Source organism: Panulirus ornatus, chromosome 5 (assembly GCF_036320965.1).
Source record: "Panulirus ornatus isolate Po-2019 chromosome 5, ASM3632096v1, whole genome shotgun sequence".
NCBI lineage: Eukaryota > Metazoa > Arthropoda > Malacostraca > Decapoda > Palinuridae > Panulirus > Panulirus ornatus.
Genome location: NC_092228.1, coordinates 45,978,482 through 46,006,208, shown reverse-complemented (window position 1 = coordinate 46,006,208; position 27,727 = coordinate 45,978,482). Strand labels below are relative to the sequence as shown.

The 27,727-nt window shown below is 43.0% G+C and overlaps 1 protein-coding gene across 1 annotated transcript in view; it reads right to left on the bottom strand.

Annotated features, from left to right (window-relative positions):
• Nucleotides 1-27,727, bottom strand: part of LOC139748814 (roundabout homolog 2-like) — a 399,946-nt gene that overhangs the window by 116,443 nt on the left and 255,776 nt on the right. The window contains exons 2-3 of the mRNA XM_071662244.1: nucleotides 11,104-11,224; nucleotides 403-590 (exon numbers count right to left, since the gene is read on the bottom strand). Coding sequence (XP_071518345.1) covers nucleotides 403-590; nucleotides 11,104-11,224 — 309 coding nt within the window. The remainder of the gene's footprint in view (nucleotides 1-402; nucleotides 591-11,103; nucleotides 11,225-27,727) is intronic.

The following is a 27,727-nucleotide window of genomic DNA, read 5'->3' as shown; positions in this document are numbered from 1 at the left end:
GAAGCCTTATTTTTAAATGCCCTTAAATGTCAGAAAAGCCTTATTTTTAAATGCCCTTAAATGTCACAAAAGCCTTATTTTTAAATGCCCTTAATGTCACAAAAGCCTTATTTTTAAATGCCCTTAAATGTCAGAAAAGCCTTATTTTTAAATGCCCTTATTATCACAAAAGCCTTATTTTTAAATGCCCTTAAATGTCACAAAAGCCTTATTTTTAAATGACCTTAAATGTCAGAAAAGCCTCATTTTTAAATGCCCTTATTATCACAAAAGCCTTATTTTTAAATGCCCTTAAATGTCACAAAAGCCTTATTTCTAAATGCCCTTAAATGTCACAAAAACCTTATATTTATATGCCCTTAAATGTCACAAAAGCCTTTTATTGTCTCTAGTGTTACTTACTAGCAATGGTGAGTGTGGCATTGTTGGAGGAGACTCTACCATTCACGTTGGAGGCCACACAGTTGTACACGCCAGCATCACTCTCTTTCTTCCCTTGTTTGATGGAGAGGAAGAAGAGGGAGCCGGAGGGCAAGATGACCTTGTGTGACCTCGGGTCCTCGGGCGACGTCGTCACCACCACTCCGTCCCTGGTGAGATAAGAGATGAGAGATAGGAAGTACATGGAGGGAGGTGCTCAGATACAAGGGTGGGGAGGAGGATGGGTTATCATATTGGCCCTTGAACACGACGGTACGACCCTTGAACACGACGGTACGACCCTTGAACACGATGGTACGACCCTTGAACACGACGGTACGACCCTTGAGCACGACGGTACGACCCTTGAGCACGACGGTACGACCCTTGAGCACGACGGTATGACCCTTGAGCACGACGGTACGACCCTTGAGCACGACGGTACGACCCTTGAGCACGACGGTACGACCCTTGAACACGACGGTGCGACCCTTGAGCACGACGGTACGACCCTTGAACACGACGATACGACCCTTGAACACGACGGTACGACCCTTGAACACGACGGTACGACCCTTGAGCACGACGGTACGACCCTTGAACACGACGGTACGACCCTTGAGCACGACGGTACGACCCTTGAGCACGACGGTACGACCATTGAACACGACGGTACGACCCTTGAACACGACGGTACGACCCTAGAGCACGACGGTACGACCCTTGAACACGACGGTACGACCCTTGAGCACGACGGTACGACCCTTGACACGACGGTGCGACCCATGAACACGACGGTACGACCCTTGAACACGACGGTACGACCCTTGAGCACGACGGTGCGACCCTTGAGCACGACGGTACGACCCTTGAACACGACGGTACGACCCTTGAACACGACGGTACGACCCTTGACACGACGGTACGACCCTTGAACACGACGGTACGACCCTTGAACACGACAGTACGACCCTTGAACACGACGGTACGACCTTTGAACACGACGGTACGACCCTTGAACACGACGGTACGACCCTTGAGCACGACGGTACGACCCTTGAGCACGACGGTACGACCCTTGAACACGACGGTATGACCCTTGAACACGACGGTACGACCCTTGAGCACGACGGTACGACCCTTGAACACGACAGTACGACCCTTGAGCACGACGGTACAACCCTTGAACACGACGGTACGACCCTTGAACACGACGGTACGACCCTTGAACACGACGGTACGACCATTGAGCACGACGGTACGACCATTGAGCACGACGACGGTACGACCCTTGAGCACGACGGTACGACCCTTGAGCACGACGGTACGACCCTTGAACACGACGGTACGACCATTGAGCACGACGACGGTACGACCCTTGAGCACGACGGTACGACCCTTGAGCACGACGGTACAACCCTTGAACACGACGGTACGACCCTTGAACACGACGGTACGACCCTTGAACACGACGGTACGACCCTTGAGCACGACGGTACGACCATTGAGCACGACGACGGTACGACCCTTGAGCACGACGGTACGACCCTTGGGTATGATGGTTGCTGATCACAAGGGCCAAGCTATCGTACCCTAGGATCGTTCTGTCGCGACTAAAATGGTCGTATCGTCGTGTTCACAGTAGTCGTACAGTCGTGTTCAAGGGTCGTATCGTCGTGTTCACAGTAGTCGTACAGTCGTGTTCAAGGGTCGTACCGTCGTGTTCAAGGGTCGTACCGTCGTGTTCAAGGGGGGGAGGGGGGTAACGAGTCTCCAGGACCTCCCATCCCGTAAGGGGAAAAGGGATTATCTGGGCATATTTCCCAAGTTGGGGGGGAGGGGGAGGGGGAGGGGGAGGGTCGTTACCCCCCCCCCCCCCCTGATTATATTCCCTTATGAGATTCGATTAATTTGACTCCCACTTCGCGACCATCCCGTCTCTCTCTCTCTCTCTCTCTCTCTCTCTCTCTCTCTCTCTCTCTCTCTCTCTGTATATATATATTTATTTTTATTTTTTTTTTATTTTGCTTTGTCGCTGTCTCCCGCGTTTGCGAGGTAGCGCAAGGAAACAGACGAAAGAAATGGCCCAACCCACCCCCATACACATGTATATACATACACGTCCACACACGCAAATATACATACCTATACATCTCAATGTACATATATATATATATATATACACAGACAGACACATACATATATACCCATGCACACAATTCACACTGTCTGCCTTTATTCATTCCCATCGCCACCTCACCACACATGGAATACCATCCCCCTTCCCCCCTCATGTGTGCGGGGTAGCGCTAGGAAAAGACATCAAAGGCCTCATTCGTTCACATTCAGTCTCTAGCTGTCATGCAATAATGCCCGAAACCACAGCTCCCTTCCCACATCCAGGCCCCACACAGCTTTCCATGGTTTACCCCAGACGCTTTACATGCCCTGATTCAATCCACTGACAGCACGTCAACCCCGGTATACCACATCGATCCAATTCACTCTATTCCTCGCCCGCCTTTCACCCTCCTGCATGTTCAGGCCCCGATCACACAAAATCTTTTTCACTCCATCTTTCCACCTCCAATCTGGTCTCCTACTTCTCCTCGTTCCCTCCACCTCCGACACATATATCCTCTTGGTCAATCTTTCCTCACTCATTCTCTCCATGTGCCCAAACCATTTCAAAACACCCTCTTCTGCTCTCTCAACCACGCTCTTTTTATTTCCACACATCTCTCTTACCCTTACGTTACTTACTCGATCAAACCACCTCACACCACACATTGTCCTCAAACATCTCATTTCCAGCACATCCATCCTCCTGCGCACAACTCTATCCATAGCCCACGCCTCGCAACCATACAACATTGTTGGAACCACTATTCCTTCAAACATACCCATTTTTGCTTTCAGAGATAATGTTCTCGACTTCCACACATTCTTCAAGGCTCCCAGAATTTTCGCCCCCTCCCCCACCCTATGATCCACTTCCGCTTCCATGGTTCCATCCGCTGCCAGATCCACTCCCCGATATCTAAAACACTTTACTTCCTCCAGTTTTTCTCCATTCAAACTTACCTCCCAATTGACTTGACCCTCAACCCTACTGTACCTAATAACCTTGCTCTTATTCACATTTACTCTTAACTTTCTTCTTTCACACACTTTACCAAACTCAGTCACCAGCTTCTGCAGTTTCTCACATGAATCAGCCACCAGCGCTGTATCATCAGCGAACAACAACTGACTCACTTCCCAAGCTCTATCATCCCCAACAGACTTCATACTTGCCCCTCTTTCCAAAACTCTTGCATTCACCTCCCTAACAACCCCAGCCATAAACAAATTAAACAACCATGGAGACATCACACACCCCTGCCGCAAACCTACATTCACTGAGAACCAATCACTTTCCTCTCTTCCTACACGTACACATGCCTTACATCCTCGATAAAAACTTTTCACTGCTTCTAACAACTTGCCTCCCACACCATATATTCTTAATACCTTCCACAGAGCATCTCTATCAACTCTATCATATGCCTTCTCCAGATCCATAAATGCTACATACAAATCCATTTGCTTTTCTAAGTATTTCTCACATACATTCTTCAAAGCAAACACCTGATCCACACATCCTCTACCACTTCTGAAACCACACTGCTCTTCCCCAATCTGATGCTCTGTACATGCCTTCACCCTCTCAATCAATACCCTCCCATATAATTTTCCATATATATATATATATATATATATATATATATATATATATATATATATATATATATATTATCCCTGGGGATAGGGGAGAAAGAATGCTTCCCACGTATTCCCTGCGTGTCGTAGAAGGCGACTAAAAGGGGAGGGAGCGGGTTGCTGGAAATCCTCCCCTCTCGTTTTTTTCAATTTTCCAAAAGAAGGAACAGAGAAGGGGGCCAGGTGAGGATATTCTCTCAAAGGCCCAGTCCTCTGTTCTTAACGCTACCTCGCTATTGCGGGAAATGGCGAATAGTACGAAAAGAAAAAAGAAATATATATATATATATATATATATATTTTGTGCTGGTACCCTGTCCATGTCCATATCCCCCCCCCCCTGCCCCTCTCTCCCATCCAAAAAAAAAAGCCAATCCGGAGGAAGAAATATTAAGCAACGGGCCATTGGGGAAATCTGGTCTTATCAAGCCTTATCAGCGAACTGGAAACTCTGAAAGACTTCAGCTTAGTGAGAGAGAGAGAGAGAGAGAGAGAGAGAGAGAGAGAGAGAGAGAGAGAGAGAGAGAGTGTAGGTCTGTGTGTGTGTGTGTGTGTGTGTGTGTGTGTGTGTGTGTGTGTGTGTGTGTGTGTTTACAAGTGCAATCTACGTAGCACATCATTAAAAGGCAAAGGGGATAAGAGTGAGTGCTCAAATTACAGAGGTATAAGTTTGTTGAGTATTCCTGGTAAATTATATGGGAGGGTATTGATTGAGAGGGTGAAGGCATGTACAGAGCATCAGATTGGGGAAGAGCAGTGTGGTTTCAGAAGTGGTAGAGGATGTGTGGATCAGGTGTTTGCTTTGAAGAATGTATGTGAGAAATACTTAGAAAAGCAAATGGATTTGTATGTAGCATTTATGGATCTGGAGAAGACATATGATAGAGTTGATAGAGATGCTCTGTGGAAGGTATTAAGAATATATGGTGTGGGAGGTCAGCTGCTAGAAGCAGAGAAGTTTTTATCAAAAGAGCAAGGCGTGTGTGCGAGTAAGAAGTGAGGAGGGTAAATGGTCCCAAGTAAAGGCGGCTCTGCGGCAGGGGTGTGTCATGTAACCATGGCTGTTGAATCCCTTTATGAATGGGACGGTTAGAGAGGTAAATACGAGGGTCTTGGAAACCGAGGGGCAAGTCATCCGTCTACTGGGGGGTGTGGGTGCCTGGGAAGTGGATCAAGTTACTGCCATGGTAGGAGCTGGTGTCTGGATTGAAAGAGTATGAGGAAAGAAGAAAGATGATTGTTAATGCGGATAAAAGTAAGCTACTGAAGGGTCAGCAAGGTAGGAAAACAGGTCAGTTGAAGAGAAACTAAAGGAAAAAGAGTTGTTTTAAATGCCTGGGAGTGGACGTGATAACAGATGGAACCATGGGGTGAGTGAGGGGTTTAAGGCCTTGGATACGTCAAGGAGTGTGTGGAAAGAGAAGCCGCGGTATGTCTGAGCAAAGATGGTTATGTTTGATGATATAGGAGTCCCGACGGTGTTTTATGGATGCGGGGTGTGGGTCTTAGATAAAAAAAGGTACTTGGAAATGGAATAATATATGATGTGAGGGGTGATCGAGTGAGTACTGAGAGGGTAAGAGAGAAGTGTGGTAAACTGAAGAGTGTGGTTATGAGAGCTGAAGGTGGGCTGAAATGGTTTAAGTATTTGGAAAGGATGAGTGAGGAGAGGTTGACTTAGTTTAAGCATTTGGAAAGGATGAGTAAGGAGAGGTTGACATGAGAGTGTATATGTGTCAGAAGTGGAGGGAAGAAGGGGACAAGGAGAACGGGGTAACGAGGTGGAAGAATGGATTGACAAAAGCTTTGAAGGTCTGGGCCCTGAACTTGCACGAGTGTGTGAGACGTGCACAGGATAGAGCGAACTGGAGCAACGTGGTATACGGGGGGGGGGCGGGCAACGTGCTGAGAGTGGACAAAACCAGGACATATGAAGCAATCAGGAAAGGTCATGTGAGAGTCTTGGCTGGCGACAGAGCGATTCTCACTTCGCTGTATTATACATGAGACTCGAACCACGACGAGAAACTGCTGTGGTTGAAGACAACAATGGAACTGAGGAGGAAGAACTACTGCAAGGGATAATGAGCCTCCATGATCGAGGCTGCGTCTTAACACAAGAGGCAATTTCAACAGAAACTCCTTTTAATTACCCTTCACCCCCCTCAACCCTTTTAGAGATTAACTACCCAGGTCTTCTGTTGTCTGTGTACAGAGCTATACAGTACTGCCTGCCTGAATACAGCGAACTCCCGTAATGTGACCGGTCCACTCCGCCGGATAATTCCACTCCGCTTAATGTCCCTTTTAAATCACGTTTTATTACGGGTCTTCCATCGTTGCGAACCATGACTTGGCTGGGTTATAACAGTACGGTCCGGAGAGGTCATGCTCCGTGCTGGTTAACATGGAAATCTGACCCTTCTGTACACACACACACACACACTATATATATATATATATATATATATATATATATATATATATATATATATATATATATATATATATATATATTATCCCTGGGGATAGGGGATTAAGAATACTTCCCACGTATTCCCTGCGTGTCGTAGAAGGCGACTAAAAGGGGAGGGAGCAGGGGGCTGGAAATCCTCCCCTCGTTTTTTTTTTTTAATTTTCCAAAAGAAGGAATAGAGGGGGCCAGGTGAGGATATTCCAAAAAAGGCCCAGTCCTCTGTTCTTTAACGCTATCTCGCTAACGCGGGACATGGCGAATAGTTTAAAAAAAAAAAATAAATATATATATAAATATATATATATATATATATATATATATATATATATATATATATATTCCTATGAGTCCACGGGGAAAATGAAACACTATAAGTTCCCGAGTGCACTTTCGCGTAATAAGCACTTCATCAGGGAAAAAACAAGAGAGAAATATAAGTCAGTTGATATATGCTTATATTTCTCTCTTGTTCTCCTCTGATGATGTGATTATTACACGAAAATGCACTTGGGAACTTATCGTGCTTCATTTTCCACGTGGACTCATAGGAGTGTCTTGATCACGCGCAAAATTGTGATCCTTTCCAATATATATATATATATATATATATATATATATATATATATATATATATATATATATATATATATATATAAAGATAGATATGTGTGTGTGTGTGTGTGTATCTGTGCATGTATGTGTGTTTGTGTATGTGTGCTGTGTGTGTGTGTGTGTGTGTGTGTGTGCATCACAACCATCTATATTGATCCAAAGATCACAATAGCCAGGTCAATACGTCACGCCTCCCTGCCTCCACAGATCAACATTCTCCTCAAAACTCCCAGACAAGATTTTTTCCCCCGTGGGTCTGGCTAATTATAATTTGGAGACTTAGTCCAACTTGGTGCAAAGTGCTAACTGAATTTTGCCGATGAGTAACTCAGTTAAGATGGAGTGAGAGAGAGAGGGAGTGAGAGAGAGAGAGAGAGAGAGAGAGAGAGAGAGAGAGAAAGAAAGAAAGAAAGAAAGAAAGAGAGAGAGAACGAGAGAGAGAGAGAGAGAGAGAGAGAGAGAGAGAGAGAGAGAGAGAGAGAGAGAGAGAGAGAGAGAGAGAGAGAAAGAGAGAGAAAGAGAGAGAGAGAGAGAGAGAGAGAGAGAGAGAGAGAGAGAGAGAGAGAGAGAGAGAGAGAGAGAGAGAGAGAGAGAGAGAAAGAGAGAGAGAAAGAAAGAAAGAAGAGAGAGAGAGAGAGAGAGAGAGAGAGAGAGAGAGAGAGAGAGAGAGAGAGAGAGAGAGAGAGAGACCAAAGTTGTATAATACATGACTATGACGAGCGTCATTTTCATCTGATCTTTCTACATCTGAAGGTCAAATCACCCTCCCCTCCCCCCCTCCATTCCTCACCCCCCCCCTACCCCCCCATCTATGTGACCTTTGTCTCTGGGAAAATTATCCACGCGTGACCTTTGGAACTTACCAAACTTTTGCGACGCCCGAAGACCGAAAAAAAAATCCCCCTGAACTGGGGATTCATCTGGGATTACTTCACGTGTGTGGGTGAGGGAGGGATTACATCTGGGTTGCTTTCCAACGTGGAAGGGGGATTTTCCTTAACTTCTTTTCGCATGAACAAGGGATTTTCTGGTGAGGAAGAAGGATTACTTAGGTCTTCTTCATGCATTAGAATTGTAGATACGAAAACGGAGATTACACTAGGATTTTTAGGTCTTTAATGGATTACATTCTCGAACGGGAGATTTATGAGGGATTATGAAGTAAGGGAGGGATTTCATCAGATGCATTCCACTGGATATGAATGAAGGGATTTATGATGGAAATGGAGATTTAAAAGGATGGGGGGGGGAGGGAGGGGATTTAAATAAAGACATTAAAAGTGGTTAAATCGCCGGGGACATTGTTGTGACCGCCACAAACCTAAAAATCAAATGAGATCTTCATCTCTCACGCTAGTCAAATGAGCGACCAAAGTCAACATGAAGCAATAGCCATTGTATATGGCATGCAAGAAGGGGCGGACTTCATCCACGGGAAACGAAATGGGATTTTCGACTCTATAACCAAACGACTGACGGCAACCTAGAGGGTCAATTGAGAGTCTATACATCTATGATCAAACTCTCTAAGTCAAATGAGAGCTGGATCATCCAATACATTGAGTCATTATAGATCTATACGCTGGTGCCAAATGAGTCAAATCAGAGCCTATATTTGTGGGTAGAGGAGGAGGGGGGAGGAGGAAGAAGAGGCCAAAAAAAATGGGCGCGCGTGACACACAAGATCAAATGAGAACCCACCAATCATAAAAGAGTCAAATGAGAAACTCTTGTCAGGAAGTCATACGAGAAACTGTCTTGTCGTATATGACCTTTGAGAGGATGAGGGGGGGGGAGGTGGTGATTTCTGGCCATAGGCCTATTTAACCTTTACGTGAGGGGAGGGGAGGGGGAAATGGGGGATGGGGAAGGGGGAAATGGGGGATGGGGAGGGGAAAGACGAGGGGACAAATCCTCGTAGTGAAATGAGTGTAATTTTCTCCTTTTCTTTTGACGTAATGAAAATTATTTTCTGAAGATCATGTACGAAAATAATTGGCTCTAACTCAACTTATCAATAAAACAGAGCGACGTAATACGCTCTGATTCAAATTAACGATGACATAGGGCGTGGAAATTGGGACTAAATCAACCTATTAGTTAAATAGGGCGTGGAAATTGGGACTAAATCAACCTATTAATTAAATAGGGCGTGGAAATTGGGACTAAATCAACCTATTAATTAAATAGGGCGTGAAAATTGGGACTAAATCAACCTATTAATTAAATAGGGCGTGGAAATTGGGACTAAATCAACCTATTAATTAAATAGGGCGTGGAAATTGGGACTAAATCAACCTATTAGTTAAATAGGGCGTGGAAATTGGGACTAAATCAACCTATTAATTAAATAGGGCGTGGAAATTGGGACTAAATCAACCTATCAATTAAATAGGGCGTGAAAATTGGGACTAAATCAACCTATTAATTAAATAGGGCGTGGAAATTGGGACTAAATCAACCTATTAATTAAATAGGGCGTGGAAATTGGGACTAAATCAACCTATTAGTTAAATAGGGCGTGGAAGTTGGGACTAAATCAACCTATTAATTAAATAGGGCGTGGAAATTGGGACTAAATCAACCTATCAATTAAATAGGGCGTGAAAATTGGGACTAAATCAACCTATTAATTAAATAGGGCGTGGAAATTGGGACTAAATCAACCTATTAATTAAATAGGGCGTGGAAATTGGGACTAAATCAACCTAATAATTAAATAGGGCGTGGAAATTGGGACTAAATCAACCTATTAATTAAATAGGGCGTAGAAATTAGGATTAAATCAACCTAATAATTAAATAGGGCGTGGAAATTGGGACTAAATCAACCTATTAGTTAATTAGGGCGTGGAAATTGGTACTGATGCAACCTATTAAGAAAATAGGTTGACTAAGGTGGCCCTGAATCATCCAATTAATCAAACAGGCCGAAGAAATTGGTATTGACCCAAACTATCAATAAAATAGGGTTAAAAATTGGCACTTACATAACATATTTCTAAAACAGGGTGACAAAATTGGCACTAACTCAACATATTGATATACTATTACTGAAATAAGGCGAGAAAATTGGCACTAACTCAACATATTGATACAATATTACTGAAATAAGGTGAAGAAATTGGCACTAACTCAACATATTGATACACTTACTGAAATAAGGCGAAGAAATTGGCACTAACTCAACATATTGATACACTATTACTGAAATAAGGCGAGAAAATTGGCACTAACTCAGCATACTGATACATTATTACTGAAATAAGGCTAAGAAATTGGCACTAACTCAACATATTGATACACTATACTGAAATAAGGCGGAGAAATTGGCACTAACTCAACATATTGATACACTATTACTGAAATAAGGCGAAGAAATTGGCACTAACTCAACATATTGATACACTATTACTGAAATAAGGCAAAGAAATTGGCACTAACTCAACATATTGATATACTATTACTGAAATAAGGCGAAGAAATTGGCACTAACTCAACATATTGACACACTATTACTGAAATAAGGCGAAGAAATTGGCACTAACTCAACATATTGATACACTATTACTGAAATAAGGCGAAGAAATTGGCACTAACTCAACATATTGACACACTATTACTGAAATAAGGCGAAGAAATTGGCACTAACTCAACATATTGATACACTATTACTGAAATAAGGCGAGAAAATTGGCACTAACTCAACATACTGATACAATATTACAGAAATGAGGCGAGAAAATTGTGGCAGAGTGACCCAATCTATTCACGAAATGAGAAATGACGAAAACGAATCCATTTTTCGTCTCTCTCTCTTTTGTTCCAACTTACCTAAACCAAGTGATTTTCGGGGAGGGGGATCCCTCGGCGGCACAGTTCAGGGTGGCAGGTCCTCTCCGTGGAACGACGAGGGACTGTGGATGTTCCAGGATCCTTGGAACACGTTCACCACCTGGCGGAGAGTGCAGGAAGTTAGCCCATTGGGGTGCTCAGGGGAAGGTGAAGACAAAGGATTTGGATCTCCATAGGAGGAGTGGGGAAAGGGGGATTTATCATAGAGGATGAGAGAGGGGGATTTATCATAGAGGATGGAGAGGGGATTTATCATAGAGGATGAGAGAGGGGATTTATCATAGAGGATGGGAGAGGGGGATTCATCGTAGAGGATGAGAGAGGGGATTTATCATAGAGGATGGGAGAGGGGATTTATCATAGAGGATGAGAGAGGGGGATTCATCGTAGAGGATGAGAGAGGGGATTTATCATAGAGGATGGAGAGGGGATGCATCGTAGAGGATGAGAGAGGGGATTTTTCATAGAGGATGGGAGAGGGGATTTATCATAGAGGATGAGAGAGGGGGAATTCATGTATGAGATGAGAGAGGGGATTTATCAATAGAAGGATGGGAAGAGGGATTTATCATAGAGGTATGGGGAGAGGGGGTTCAATCGTAAAGGATGAGAGAGGGGATTTATCATAGAGGATGGGAGAGGGGATTTATCATAGAAGGATGAGAGAGGGGGATTTCATCGTAGAGGATGAATGGAGGGGATTTATCATAGAGATGGGAGAGGGGATTTATCATAGAGGATGGGAGAGGGGGATTATCTTTGGGGATGGGAGAGGGGATTCATCATAAAAGGATTGGGAGAGGGGGATTTATCATAGAGGATTGAAAAGGGGTTTTACATAGAGGATGGGAGAGGGGGATTCATCGTAGAGGATGAGAGAGGGGATTTATCATAGAGGATGGGAGAGGGGATTTATCATAGAGGATGGGAGAGGGGGATTTATCATAGAGGATGAGAGAGGGGGATTCATCGTAGAGGATGAGAGAGGGGATTTATCATAGAGGATGGGAGAGGGGGATTTATCATAGAGGATGAGAGAGGGGGATTCATCGTAGAGGATGAGAGAGGGGATTTATCATAGAGGATGGGAGAGGGGATTTATCATAGAGGATGAGAGAGGGGATTTATCATAGAGGATGGGAGAGGGGGATTTATCATAGAGGATGGGAGAGGGGATTTATCATAGAGGATGGGAGAGGGGGATTTATCATAGAGGATGGGAGAGGGGGATTTATCATAGAGGATGAGAGAGGGGATTTATCATAGAGGATGGGAGAGGGGGATTTATCAAGATGGAGGAGAGAGAGAGAGGGGGGGGGAGGGGGAGCTGTTCACCACTGGCGAGATAAGGAAGGGATTTATCATCACATGAAGGTGAGGGGGATTTATCACCCAGCGGAGGCAATGGGAAGGGATTTACTACCAGGGTGGATATAGGAAGAGAGGGATTTATTACCAGAGGGTAGACAGGGAAAGTGGATTTATGATCACAGATGGTTAAGGGAACTTCTATTATCCTAAGGAGATAGGGTAAGGGATTTACTACCCTGTGAAGGGGTAGAGAGAGAGATTTACTACCCTAAGGAGATAGAAAGAGGGATTTACTACCCTAAGGAGATAGAAAGAGGGATTTACTACCCTAAGGAGATAGAAAGAGGGATTTACTACCCTCAAGAGGTAGAAAGAGGGATTTACTACCCTCAAGAGGTAGAAAGAGGGATTTACTACCCTCAAGAGGTAGAAAGAGGGATTTACTACCCTCAAGAGGTAGAAAGAGGGATTTACTACCCTAAGGGGAGTAGAAAGAGGGATTTACTACCCTCAGGAGGTATAAAGAGGGATTTACTACCCTAAAGAGGGTAGAAAAGGGATTTACTACCCTAAGGAGATAGAAAGAGGGATTTACTACCCTAATGAGGGTAGAAAGAGGGATTTACGACCCTAAGGAGGGTAGAAAGAGGGATTAGCTACTTTGGGGAGGGAGGCAGAGGGATTTACTACCCTGGGAAGTAAAGTTTGGTTTGCTGGGGATTTAATGAGGATTTATCGCTCTGGGAAGGTTCAGGAGGGGATTACTAACACGGGGGAGGTGGGGATTTAATATTGTGGTGAGACAGGAGGGGGATTTTCTATCCTTGGGAAGACAGGTGGGATTTATTTACGTGGAAAGCATGGGAGAGGGATTTATGACCTTGTGGGAAAAATGATATCGAAATGGACTTGAAGATAAGGTCATAGAGAGAGAGAGAGAGAGAGAGAGAGAGAGAGAGAGAGAGAGAGAGAGAGAGAGAGAGAGAGAGAGAGAAGCAAACATTTTTCTTCCCCAAAAATGGGAAGAAGAAAATCACACAAATATATAGACAAAAAAATAATCAAAAGACATTACTTTATCAGTAAAGTCAAAATAATCAAAAGACATCACTTTACTAGTAAAGTCACTTACACTTTAGTTAACTCAAAACCTCAAAGAAGGCAGTTCATAAGCGCACACACAACATAACTTTTATTAATCATTCCACAAACACATTGTCGTCATCAGGGAAGAGGGGAAACAAAAAATAAAAACAACAATGTTTATATATTTGTTGGCGATGGTTGCCGGCAATTTACATGACTCACCGGTTGTTGTCTGGTGAGTCACTGACCTGACTCATGTCTTGTTACCTGGGGATACAGACTCTCTCTTTTCTTTTCCCCCTCTCTCCTCTCTCTGTAATATATATATTAAAATATATATAAAATATATATATATAATATATATATATATATATATATATATTATATATATATTATTCTGTGAGCCACGGAGAAATGAATCACGTTAATTTTCCAAGGGGCACTTTCGTGTTGTTAATCACATCACATCATATTTTTGACCCTTTTCCAATATATATAGATATTTTTTTTTTTTTTTTATACTTTGTCGCTGTCCCCCGCGTTTGCGAGGTTGCGAAAGGGAAACGGGACGAAAGAAATGGCCCAACCCCCCCCCCCCATCCACATAAATTACATACACTCGCCCAACACCCCGCAATTTTATACACCAAAACGTTTCCATGGTTTACCCAGGACCCTTCACTTGCCTTGATTCAATCCATGACAGCACGTCAACCCTGTATCCACATTGACCCCCCAATTTCCCACTCTATTCCTTGCCCTCTTTCACCCCCCCGCAGTTTCAGGCCCCGTTTCAACAATCTTTTTACTCCATCTTTCCACATCCAATGTTGGTCTCCCTCTCTCCTCGTTCCCGCCTCCACCTCCGACACATAATATCCTCTTGGCAATCTCTCCTCATCATTCTCCCCCAATGTCCCCCAACCCATTTTTAAAAACACCCTCTTCTGTTTCCCTCTCAACCACGCTCTTTTTATTTCCCACACATCTCTCTTACCCCTTACGTTCTTACTCGATCAAACCACCTCAAAACCCCACCATTGTCCTCAAACATCCTCATTTCCACACTTCCATCCCCGGCGCACATCCCATCCATAGCCCACCCCTTTCGCAACCATACAACATTTTGGGAACCAAATATTCCTCAAACATACCCATTTTCGTTTTTTCCCGAGATAATGTTCCGCTTCCACACATTTTTCAAGGTTCCCAAAATTTTCGCCCCCCCTCCCCCCCCATGATCCCTTCCGCTTCCAGGTTTTCCACCGTGGACAGTTTCCACTCCCAATATCTAAAACCACTTCACTTCCTCCAGTTTTCTCCATTCAAACTCACCCCCAAAATTGACTTGACCCTAAACCCCCACGGTACCTAATAACCTTGCTCTTATTCACATTTTCTCCAAACTTTTTTCTTTCAAAAACACTTTTAAACCAAAATCAGTCACCAGCTTCTGCGTTTCCACATGAAACAGCCACCAGCGCTTTTATCATCAGCGAACAACAACCAAGCCTAAAATTTTTACTCCCAACTCTTCTCATCCCCAACAGATTCATAAATTGGCCCCCCCTTTTCCAGGACTCTTGCATTTACCTCCCTAACTACCCCATCCATAAACAAAAATTTAAAAAAACCTGGAGACATCCCCACCCCCCCTGCCGGGGAAAACCAAAATTCACTGAGAAACCATAAAATAATATTTATATATATATATATATTATATATATAATATATATATATATATAATATATAAGATTTATTAAAAAAAAACAATTACATAAATCAATTAGATGATCTTTTGAAGACTTTTAGGATATGATCAAATATCTACATTTTTTATCGTTTAAGCTTATATGAGAAGTGAGCGTGAATAAATGATAATAAAAAGTCAAACAAAATAGAAGAATATAGAATTGAGGAGAAATATAGAAAAATTGGGAATGAAAATAGGCAGGACGGAAATTTAAAAAGGGAGTAAAAATTTGGAAGAAAATTGGTTACAAATAAGATGGTGTGATAAAGGGAAAAATTTTTCAGGGGGGGGGGGGGGGGGGGGGACCAGGCCCACTCTTCTGTTGATGGAGGGAAGGAAAAATGAATGAAGATCAGAAGGAGGGAAGAGGGAAGGAAAAATGAATGATGATCAGAAGGAGGGAAGAGTGAAAGAAAAATGAATGAAGATCACAAAGAAGGAAGAGGAAAGGAAAAATGAATGAAAATCAGAAGGAAGGAAGAGGGAAGGAAAAATGAATGAAGATGAGAAGGAAGGAAGAGGGAAGGAAAAATGAATGAAGATCACAAGGAGGGAAGAGGGAAGGAAAAATGAATGAAGATCACAAGGAGGGAAGAGGGAAAGAAAAATGAATGAAGATCAGAAGGAGGGAAGAGTGAAGGAAAAATGAATGAAGATCACAAGGAGGGAAGAGGGAAGGAAAAATGAATGAAGATCAGAAGGAGGGAGGGAAGAGGGAAGGAAATATGAATGAAGATCAGAAGAAGGGAGGGAAGAGGGAAGGAAAAATGAATGAAGATCAGAAGGAGGGAAGAGGGAAGGAAAAATGAAATGACGATCAGAAGGAAGGAAGAGGGAAGGAATAATGAATGAAGATCAGAAGGAAGAAGAGGGAAGGAAAAATGAATGAAGATCAGAAGGAAGGAAGAGGGAAGGAAAAATGAATGAAGATCACAAGGAAGGAAGAGGGAAGGAAAAATGAATGAAGATCAAAGGAGAGGGAAGAGGGAAGGAAAAAATGAAATAGATCTATAGGAGGGAAGGGGGAAAGAAAAATAAATGATGACAGAAGAGGGAAAGAGGAAGGAAAAATGGAATGGATCAAAGGAGGAAAGAGGGTTTGGAAAAATGAATGAAGATCAGAAGGAAGTAAAGAGAAGGGAAAAATGAAATGAAGTTAATAAAGAAGGTAGAGGGAAGGAAATATGTAAGGAAAATCAGAAGGGAGGGAAGAGGGAAGTTAATGAGAAGAGGCAATGGATAGGAAGGAAAATGGAAGAGATCAGATGGAGAAGGTGAGAATGTTTGTTTCTCAAGGGAAGAGGGGGAATTGGAAGGGAAGATTGGGGGGGAGAGGGGAAATTAGTGAAGGTTCTGTAGGGAAAAAAGGGAAATAAGGAGTCATGGAGGAGGAAGGAAAATTTGATGTATCTAAAGGAGTAGGGGAGGAATTTTGAAGGATAAAGGAAGGATTTGAGGAAGGAAAGGAAAAGGGAGGGTAGAATAGGGTTTTGGGGAAGAGGGAGATAATGGGAGGGAAAATTTTGAGGGGTTTTTAGTTATAAAATTTTTTAAAATATTTAAAAGGGTTAGGTATTAAAATTGACCACCCGAAAATAAAAAAAACATTAAAAAATGCAAATAAGGAAAACGGGAAAAAAGAAATTGGGAAAACGGAGAAAAATAGTTGAGAAAAATTGGGAAAACTGGAAAAAAGAAAATGGGAAGTAAAACTTGGCAGGTAAAAGTCCCGGTAAGAGTCCAGGAAACTTAGGGGAACTTGGCGCATGTCTTGTACAGGCGGGTATACCAGCCACGTCTGGGGACATGTAAACCAGATATCCAGGGAGGTAAACTCCAGGGTGGGGGGGTATACCACCTAACCAGCCAGGGAGGTAAACTCCAAGGGGGGGGGGGGGGTTAAACACCTAACCAGCCAGGGAGGTAAACTCCAAGGGGGTATCCCAGCCAGCCAGCCAGGGAGGTAAACTCCGGGTGGGGGTATACCACCTAACCAGCCAGGGAGGTAAACTCCAAGGGGGGGGGGTTTAACACCTAACCAGCCAGGGAGGTAAACTCCAAGGGGGTATCCCAGCCAGCCAGCCAGGGAGGTAAACTCCAGCCAGCCAGCAAGTCAGGGAGGTAAACTGCAGGGGGCATACCAGCCATCCACACAGGGAGGTAAACTCCTGTTATAAAAGCCAGCCACACAGGGAGGTAAACTCCTGTATTATAACAGCCAGCCAAACATACTCTTAATGTATATTAACCAGGCAGCTGGGAAGGTAGACGTAAAGTCGTAAGGTAAACTAGCTGGGCAACCAGAGAGGTAAACTCCTGGGATACGCTAACCAGTCTACCAGGAAGATAAACTCCTGGGTAATTAACCGGCGAGGTAAACTCCAGCGGTATACGAGCCAGAGAGGTAAACTCATAGGGTTTACCAATCAACAAGGGTGGTAAAATATTAGGGTACACACACACACACACACACACACACACACACACACACACACACACACACATACATACATACACACACACACACACACACATACATAAACACACACACACACACACACACACACACACACACACACACACACACACACACACACACACACACGCACATACATACATAAACACACACACACACACACACATACACACACACACACACATAAATATAGTTAGATAGATAGACAGATAGATAGATAGATAGATAGATAGATAAAATACATACAATGTAGCCACACAATGATGAAACTGGATCCCCTTTTCGACACGTATTTCCAACACAGATAGACATAAAAGAGAAATCGGATGCTAATGAGAAATAAGACATGTTTTCCCAGCAAGATGAAGATAAGGACAAATAATTAGCGTTTCATCGCGTCATTATTCATCACTTACTTGAATTAATTACTCGCCAACGCCAATTATATACGAGTTACGTTAATTACTCAACTGTTTCTGCCAGAGGTTAATCACTTTTCATATTAATCAAAGTCACTGGTTAAGGTAGAACTCCTGCATGACTTGGTGCTTAAGAAACAAGATTGAAGTCTTTGTAACTTTATATATATATATATATATATATATATATATATATATATATATATATATATATATCAAATGGCGTCCTAGCTACGTCTCTTAGTTGTATATAAACTGACTTACATTTCCTTCTTGTATATCCCCTGATGATGTGATTATTACACGAAAGTGCACTTGGGAACTTATCGTGTTTCATTTCCCCCGATGACTCATACGAATATATAAAATTATAATATATATATTATATATATATATTTATAATATATAATATATAGACAGATAGATAGATACAAAGATAGAGACAGTCACATAGATATTACAGTGGACACTTGTATAAAGTTTACACAAACACAGTAAAAATACAATATAGTGTATTGTCACTGTATGAGGAGTCTGCAAGCAGCAGCAGGGGGGGGGGGGGGGGGGCATTGTTGACTAAAGGGTCCATGAATCATTCGAAAACAACTTTCGAAAACAAACTTTCTTACACAAACGAGAAATTTAACCCCAAAATCCATTATTACATAATTTTGGGGTGTGGTGTGTGTGTGGGGTGTGGGGTATGTGTGTGTGTGTGTATGTGTGGTGTGTGTGTGTGTGTTGGTGTTGTGGATGTGTGTGTAGAGTGTGTGTGTGGGTGGTGTGTGTTGTGGTGTTTGTGTGTGTGTTGTGGTGTGGTGTGTGTGTTGTGTGTGTTGGGTGTGTGGTATGTGTGTGGGTTGTGGTGTGTGTGTGAGTGTGTGTGTGTTGTGTGTGGTGCATGGTGTGTGTGTGTTGTGTGTGTGTGGTGTGTGTGGTGTGGTGTATTGTGTGCATGTGGTGTGTGTGTGTGTGGGTGTGTGGTGGTTGTGTGTGATGTGTGTGTGTGTGGGTGGGTGTGGGTTTTTGGGGGGTGTGTGTGTTTGGGTGTGTGTGTGTGTGTGTGTTTTGTGTGTTTTGTGTGGTGTGTGTGTGGTTGTATGGTGTGTGTGTGTGTGTGTTGTGTTGTTTTGGGTGTGATGTGTGTGGGGGTGTATGGTGTTGTGGGTGGGTGGTGTGTGTGTGTGTTGGTTGGTTGTGGTGTGGGTGTGTTGTTGGTGTGTGTTTTGGTTTGTGTGGTTGTGTGGTGTGTATGTGTGTGTTGGTGTGTGGTATTGTTGTGTGTGTGTGGTTGTGTGTGGGTGGTGTGTTGTGTGTGTGGTGTGGGGGGGTGGTGTGTGGTATGTGTGTGTGGGTGAGGGTGGGTAGGTGGTTATGTGGTGTGGGTTGTGGTGGGTGGTGGTGGTGTGGGTGTGTGGGGTGGTGTGTGGTGTTATTGTACTTGTACATGTAGGAGGGTTTTTGTACAAACACATTACCCTCTAATATTAAAATTTCAAAACAAACATTAGTAAGTAATATACACTTATATATCATAATATATATCACACATTATATACGATATAGTCCTCCCCGATCGTACCTTATTCATAATTCATTTAATATCTTTATTCGTATTTATCACCTTATTCTGTCTTCAGTAAAACGTAGGAAGAGGATATATATAATAAGACCAGGCATAAATAACAACAAATAAGTAATTGATCAAATATAGATTAAACAAATTACGCCCGGATAATATATATATATATATATATTATATATATATTATATATAATATATTTATATATATATATAATATATATTATATATTTATTATTTTAAAAAATTAATTATTAGTATTATTATTATTTTAATTATACTGTCGCTGTCTCCCCGCCGTTTGCGAGGTACGCAAGGAAACAGACGAAAGAAATGGCCCCCCCCCCATACACATGTATAATACATACGTCCACACAACGCAAATATACATACCTACACAGCTTTTCTGGTTTTACCCCAGACGCTTCACATGCCCTGATTCAATCCATCTGACAGCACGTCAACCCCGGTATACCACCATCGCTCCAATTCACTCTATTCCTTGCCCTCCTTCACCCTCCCTGCATGTTCAGGCCCCATCACACCAAAATCTTTTTCACTCCATCTTTCCACCTCCAATTTTGGTCTCCTCTTCTCCTCGTTCCCTCCACCTCCGACACATATATCCTCTTGGTCAATCTTCCTCACTATTCTCTCCATGTACCAAACCATTTCAAAACACTCTTCTGCTCTCTCAAACCACGCTCTTTTATTTCCACACATCTCTCTTTACCCTTACAGTTTGCTCACTCGATCAAACCACCTCAACCACACCTCATATGTCCTCAAACATCTCATTTCCACACATCCACGCTTCCTGCGCACAACTCTATCCATAGCCCACGCCCTCGCACCATACAACATTGGTTGGAACCACTATTCCTTCAAACATACCCATTTTTGCTTTCCGAGATAATGTTCTCGACTTCCACACTTTCTTCAAGGCCCCCAGAATTTTCGCCCCCTCCCCCACCCTATGACCACTTCCGCTTCCATGGTTCCATCCGCTGCCAGATCCACTCCCAGATAGCTAAAACCCTTCACTTCCTCCAGTTTTCTCCATGCAAACTCACCTCCCAATTGATTGACCTCAACCCTACTGTACCTAATAACCTTGCTCTTATTCACATTTACTCTTAACTTTCTTCTTCCACACACTTTACCAAACTCAGTCACCAGACTCCTGCAAGTTTCTCACCTTGAATCAGCCACCAATTTTGCGCGTGAATCAAGATACTCCTATGAGTCCACGGGAAAATGAAACACGATAAGTTCCCAAGTGCACTTTCGTGTTAATAATCATATTTCGTGTAAATAACATATTTTTTTTTTTTTTTCCAAAAGAAAGGAACAGAGGGGCCAGTGGTGAGGATATTCCAAAAAAGGAGGCCAAGTCCTCTGTTCTTAACGCTACCCGCTAACGCGGAAATGGCGAATACTTTTAAAAGAAAAAAATAGATATAGATTATATATATATATATATATAATATATATATTTATATATATATATTGGAAAGGATCACAATTTGCGCGTGGTCAAGATATTCCATGAGTCCCAGCGGGGAATAATGTAAAACACGAAAAAGTTCCCACGTGCACTTTCGTGTAATTATATCACATCATCAAGAAAATTTATAAAATATATATATTATATATATATATATACACGAGTACGAGACTTTCTAAAAGACAATACGCGAGACTTATGTCTCGTGTTTGATCTCGGGCGACCTCAATATTCGTGGAACACATGAGACAAGGCAGACAAGGGTCTCGCTGGTCTCGCACTGAACCTGATTCATCGCCTCGAATTTATGGCCGAGACTCAAGATGCTATTTTGCCGGGTCTTAATGACATATTGGATGAGGACCGGCCTCTCTCTTCTCTCTCCTCTCTCTCCTCCTACTCTCTCTCTCCTCTCCTCTCTCTCTCTATCTATCTATCTATCTATCTACTATCTATATTATTTTGTTTTTTTTCATCTCAGACGGAAACCTCGCCTTGGAATTTCGAGACGGGTCCGAATCCTCAAAGGGGGGAGGGGTGGGAGGGGGGGGGGTTTTTTGGGGGGCTCGATCAGAGAGAGAGAGGAGAGAGAGAAGAGAGAGAGGGAAGAGAGAGAGAGGGGAAAGAGAGAGAGAAAAGAGAGAGAGAGAGAGAGAGAAAAGAGAGAGAGAGGGGGGAGAGGGGACTCAAATTTCCCTGTTCCCCCCCCCGAGAACAAAGACGAGGATCAACGGGATTTGCCAATTTTCACAAGGGGGGGAAAGCTACGGGCTTGGGGATTAGGGATTTTCAACTATGCATCAACCTAAAACAACCCTTAAAAAAGTAAAAAAAATTTTCCCTTTAAAAAAAGTTTTGAATCAAAATTTGGGGGGAGGGGGCGAAAATTTTTGGGGCCCCTTGAGAAGGGGGGGAATCGAGAACAATCTCGAAAAAAAAATGGTATGTTTGAAGGAATGGGGGTTTTCCAACAATTTTGGGTATGTTGCGAGGCTGGCTTATGGAAATTTTGTGCGCAGGAGGAGGGGATGTGCGGAAAAATGAGATTTTTAAAGGTCTGTTTTGGTGTGATGGTTTTGATCGAGTAAGAACGTAAGGGTAGAGAAAATTGTGGAAATAAAAGACGGGGTTGAAGAGAAAAAGGGTTTTTTTGAAGGGGTTTTGGGGCACATGAGAGGTTTGGTGGGGAAAAATGCCAAGGTATATGTTCGGAGGTGGAGGAACAAGGAGAAGGGGGAAACCCAAAATTTGGGGGTGGAAAGATTGGGTAAATTTTTTGGGGAATGGGGGCCTGAACACAGGGGGTGAAAGGAGGGCAAGGAATAGAGTAAATTTGGAGCGATTTGGTATCCCGGGGGTTAAAACCCCCTGTCAGTGGATTGAATCAAGCGTGAAGCGTCCGGGGTAACCAAAGGAAAGCTGTGGTATGTATATTGCGTGTGTGGACGAGGTAAACATTTAGGGGGGGGGGTTTGGGGCCCTTTCTTTTGTCTGTTTCCTTGCGCTTAAAAATTTGCAAACGCGGAGACACGCCCGAGTAAATAAAAAAAAAAATTTTTTTATAATATAAAAATATATATAAAATAAAAAAAATTTTTAAAAAAAAATTTAAAATTATATTATATATAATATTATATATAAAATTTAAAATATATATAAATAATAAAATATATAATATAAAATATATATAAATATTTTTATATTTTTTTCTTTCTTTTATACTTTTCCCAATCCCGCATTAGCGAGGTAGCGTTGAGAAAAAGAGGACTGGCCATTTAGGGAAACCTTACTGGGCCCCTTCCCCCTGGTCCCTCTTTGGAAAATTAAAAAAAAATGAGAGGGGGGGATTTCCAGGGCCCCCCCCTCCCTCCCCTTCTTGTCGCCCCATTTTTTCACTATAAGAAACCCCCTCAGTACGGCGGGACAACCCTTGACACGACGAAAGGTGCGACCCCTTTTCACGCGACGGTGCCCAAACCCCTTTAACCCACGGTAAAGACCCTTGAACACACTACGACCTTGAAACACGACGGGAAAGACCCTTGCGCAAAGACGGTACGACCCTTGAACCCCCGACGGTAGACCCCTTTACCGACGGTTTTGAACCTTGACTCGACGGTACGACCCTGAAACACGTACGGAAAGACCCTTTAACCCGACCCGGACGAAAACCTGACACGACGGGACATCCTTGACCAAAGACGGGGACGACCTTTGAAGCAGCGGTCGACCCTTTTTCCCCGACGGGGGACGACTTTGGGGCACGAACGGTGCGAAACCCCCTTTCCACGGGCGGGGGCGACCTTGAAACAAAGACGGTTTCGACCCTTGCCCACGTACGACCTTGAGCACGACGGTAGACCCTTGACCACGACGGTACGACCTTTGACACGACGGTGCGAAACCCCTTGGGGCCACGACGGTAAGACCCTTTTAGCACGACGTGCGAAACCCTTTACACGCGGTGCGACCCTTGAACACGACGGACAAACCTTGACCACGAAGTACACCTTGAGCACGACGTACGCCTTTGAACACACGGCACCCCTTTTTGACCCAAAAAACGGAACGACTTCCTGAAAACACAATAACGTACGACCCTTAAAAAACGATTTTACGCCAAAAACCCCTTCGGAGGACTTAAGGACATCTCCCTCCCCCCCCCCTCCCCTTTTGTTAATTACCCCGCACGAAAATTTAAGCGCCTCTTTAAACAAATAATCAATTGATAATTACCATGAACATAAACCTATTTCAAGCCCCCAAATATTATGAAAATTAAATATTATTAAATATTTTATATATAATATATATTATAATATATATAATATAAATCAAAAGGGGGCAATGCCCCTTTTTTTCTATTTCCCAAATTTAAAATTTGTCCAATTTCCCCCTTGTCCTCCCCTCTTGGAATCACAAACGAGGGGATTTCTTTCTATCCCCTAAACACAACATCCTCTCTCCTCTCCTTCTCTCTCGTCTCGTCTTCCCACTGCACACCGGGGGCCCGGGGGCCCGCTAAAAGGGGAAAAAGAAACTAGGGCCCCCCTCCATTGCCCTCCCTTGGAAATCATCATAGAACATGTGGCGCCGCTTTAGAGCAAAGTATATTAGCATTTTTTTATACCCATTAATATTTTTTTTTCAAAGTTTTAAAGCCATTCTATAGCAAAATGTATCATACACTTATTCTTGAAAAGAAATAAAAAATTTTCAAAAAAAATTACATAGCCCCCTTATTTCACAGATCTTCTCTAGGAGTGAGACAGACACAAATCAAACGCTTTTTCAGAATTTTTTCCTTCGTTGGTTTTTTAAATTTTTCACAGATTTCCCCTTCGTTCCTTACTTCACCACATGAACGACTAACCCCCCATCCCTCTACCCCCCCCAAAAAAAAAATAAATAAATAAACAAATTCCCTCTTTGGGCAAATTTTTTATTCAGGGTTACCGCGCCTCCCCCATCCCAACCAGAGTATAAACAGATGTCTTGCTCAAACGCAGAGAAAGTTTGTAAATTAAACACTTAAATAAGAAAAGAAAAAAAAGAAGAAGAAAACGACGTCCACGGCTCCCATCACCCGAGAAAAGAGAGAAGAGAAGAGAGAGAGAAAAGGAGAAGAAAAGAGAGAGAAAGGAAAAAGAAGAGAGAAAAGAGAGAGAGGGGAGAAGAGAGAGAGAAGAGAGAAAGAGAGAGAGAAAAAATCCGACTTGAGGGAAAAGGGATAAAAAAAATGGGGTGGGTTGAGGGGGGGGGGGTTGAAAAAATGCCCAAAATTATAACCCCCGGGGAAATCCGTGTGAAACTATGAATTAAAGTGAGGAACCCGTCCACGGTTTTTGGGAGTGATCGGGCCCAGTGTCACCCCCAAACCCTGAACATTCACCAAGAGAAAAACTTTGGTCATTAAAGGGGACAAGGGGGATATTTAACCCAAAACACCTCCTGTTAAAATCAACTAAAAACAACCCCAGACACGAGGGGAAAAATATTAGTAACAAAAGTTACTGACATGAAGACATCAACAAAAAATTTGAAATATGGTGCAAAATGGAATAAAAATGAGGGGGGAGTTTAAAAGGGAAATGTTTGGGTCTTAAAACGAACTAAGAAAAAAAATATAACTAAAAAAAAACTTGATTATAATAATTTTTTTTTTTTTTTTGCTTGTCGCGGTCTCCCGGGCGTTTCCCGAGGTAGGGGCAAGGAAACAACAAAGAAATGGGCCCCAAACCCCAAAACCCCCCAAACATTAAATACAACACGCCCACAAAACCCAAAAATACATACCTACACACTTTCCAGGTTTTTACCCCCAGACGCTTCACATCCCTGATTTAATCCACTGACAGCACGTCCCCCCCCGTAACCACATCGCTCCAATTCCCCCCTCTATCCTTGCCCCCCCTTCACCTCCCGGGATGTTCAGGCCCCGATCACACAAAACTTTTTCCCCTCCATCCCCTTTCCACTTTCCAATTGGTCTCCCCTTCCCCCCTCGTTCCCCCCACCCCCCGACACAATAACCTCTTGGTCAATCTTTCCCCCACTCATTTTTCTCCATGGCCCAAACCATTTCAAAACACCCCTTCCTCTCTCAAAACCCCGCTCCTTTTTTTTTCCAACATCCTCTTACCCTTTTTCGGGAAATATCGATAAACCACCACACCACACATTGTCCTCAAACCATCTCATTTCCAGCACATCCATCCTCCCCGCGCACAAACCCCAAACCAAAGCCCACGCTTTCCCAAAATACAAAAATTGGGTTTGGGAAACCCCTATTTTCCCTTTAAACATAAACCCCTTTTGCTTTCCGAGATAAGGGTTCCCCGACTTCCACAAAATTTCAAGGCCCCAGAATTTTCGCCCCCTCCCCATTCCTATGACCCTTCCGCTTCCATAAAATATAAAAAATATTTTATATAAAATTTTTTTAAAAAAAAATATATATATATATATATTTTTAAAAATTCCCCGGGGATAGGGGAGAAAGAAAACTTCCACGTTTTCCCTGCTGTTCGTAAAAAGCGACAAAAAAAGGGGGGGGAGCGGGGACTGGGGGAAAACCTCCCCTCTCATTTTTTTTTTTAATTTCCAAAAAAGGAACAAGAATTGGGGCCCTGAGGTATCCCCCAACCCAGTCCTCTGTTCTTTAAAAGCTACCTGCAAGCGGGAAATGGCGAATAGTTTGAAATTTTTAAAAAAAATGAATAAATATATATAAAATAAAACCCAAAAATTTAAATTTATGAATATTGACTAAAACAAATATCCCCAATACCCCCCATTTTTTTTAATTGGGCACAAAACCCTTATACTAAAAAGCACTCTTAAAAAAAAAAAACCTTTATATTAAGACACCCAAGACTAAAAACCGCCCCCCCACACCCCCCCCACCCCCGTCAAATGTGTCCCCGGTGTAATTAAGCTGGGGTGGGGGGAAAAGAATTGACGTTTCCTTTTCCAACACATTACGAGGGGACCTGAAGCCCACCCACTGGAAAATTTTTGAACATTTCCCTCATTGGGCTGGAAAGACCGGGGCCCAAACCCTTTTTGCCCAAAAGGGCCAGGACCAAAAATTCTTATGGAAGGGCGAAAGTCCTCCACATTAACACTTTTTGACAATTTCCTTTTTTTTTAAGAGACGAATTTTTAAAGGGAAGAAGAAGGGAAAAACAAAACTTATGTTTCCATTGGTCTTAATAGCCCCTTACGATCATACGGATTTTCTTTTAGATAAACACTGCGGGATATATATATAAATATAATATAATATATTTTAAAATAGTACATAGGGTTGGGGGGCAAGTCAATTGGGAAGGTGATTTGGGAAGGGGAAAAACAGGGGGAAGAAAGTTTTAAAGATATCTGGGAGTGGATCGGGAAAGGGGAGGGAACCAGAACGGAAGGGGAAACCAAATGGGGTGGGGGAGGGGGCGAAAATTCGGGGCCTTGAAGAATGGGGAAAAATCGAGAAATTATCTCGGAAAGCAAAATGGGTATGTTTAAAAGGAAAGGGGGTTCCACAATGTTGTATGGTTGCGGGGCCCGTGGGCAGGGAAATAGATTGTGCCAGGAGGGGATGTGCGGAAATGAGATGTCTGAGACAATGGGTGTAGGGGTTTTGATCAGTAAGTAACTAGGGAAGAGAGATTGTGGAAAAAAAAAAGACGGGGGTTAAAGAAGCAGAAAGGGTTTTGAAGGGGTTTTTGGGCACAGGAGAGAAATGTTTGAGGAAAGATTGACCAAGAGGATATATGTGTCGGGGGTGAGAACGAGGAAAGGGGGAGACCAAATTGGAGGGGAAAAGATGAGTGAAAAAGTTTTTGTGTATTGGGCCTGAACATGCAGAGGGTAAAGAGAAAGGAAAAAGAGGAATGAGCGATTTTGGAAACCCCGGGGTTGACGGGGCTGTCTGGTTTGGGAATAAAGGGCGGGTTAAGCTCGGGTAAACCATG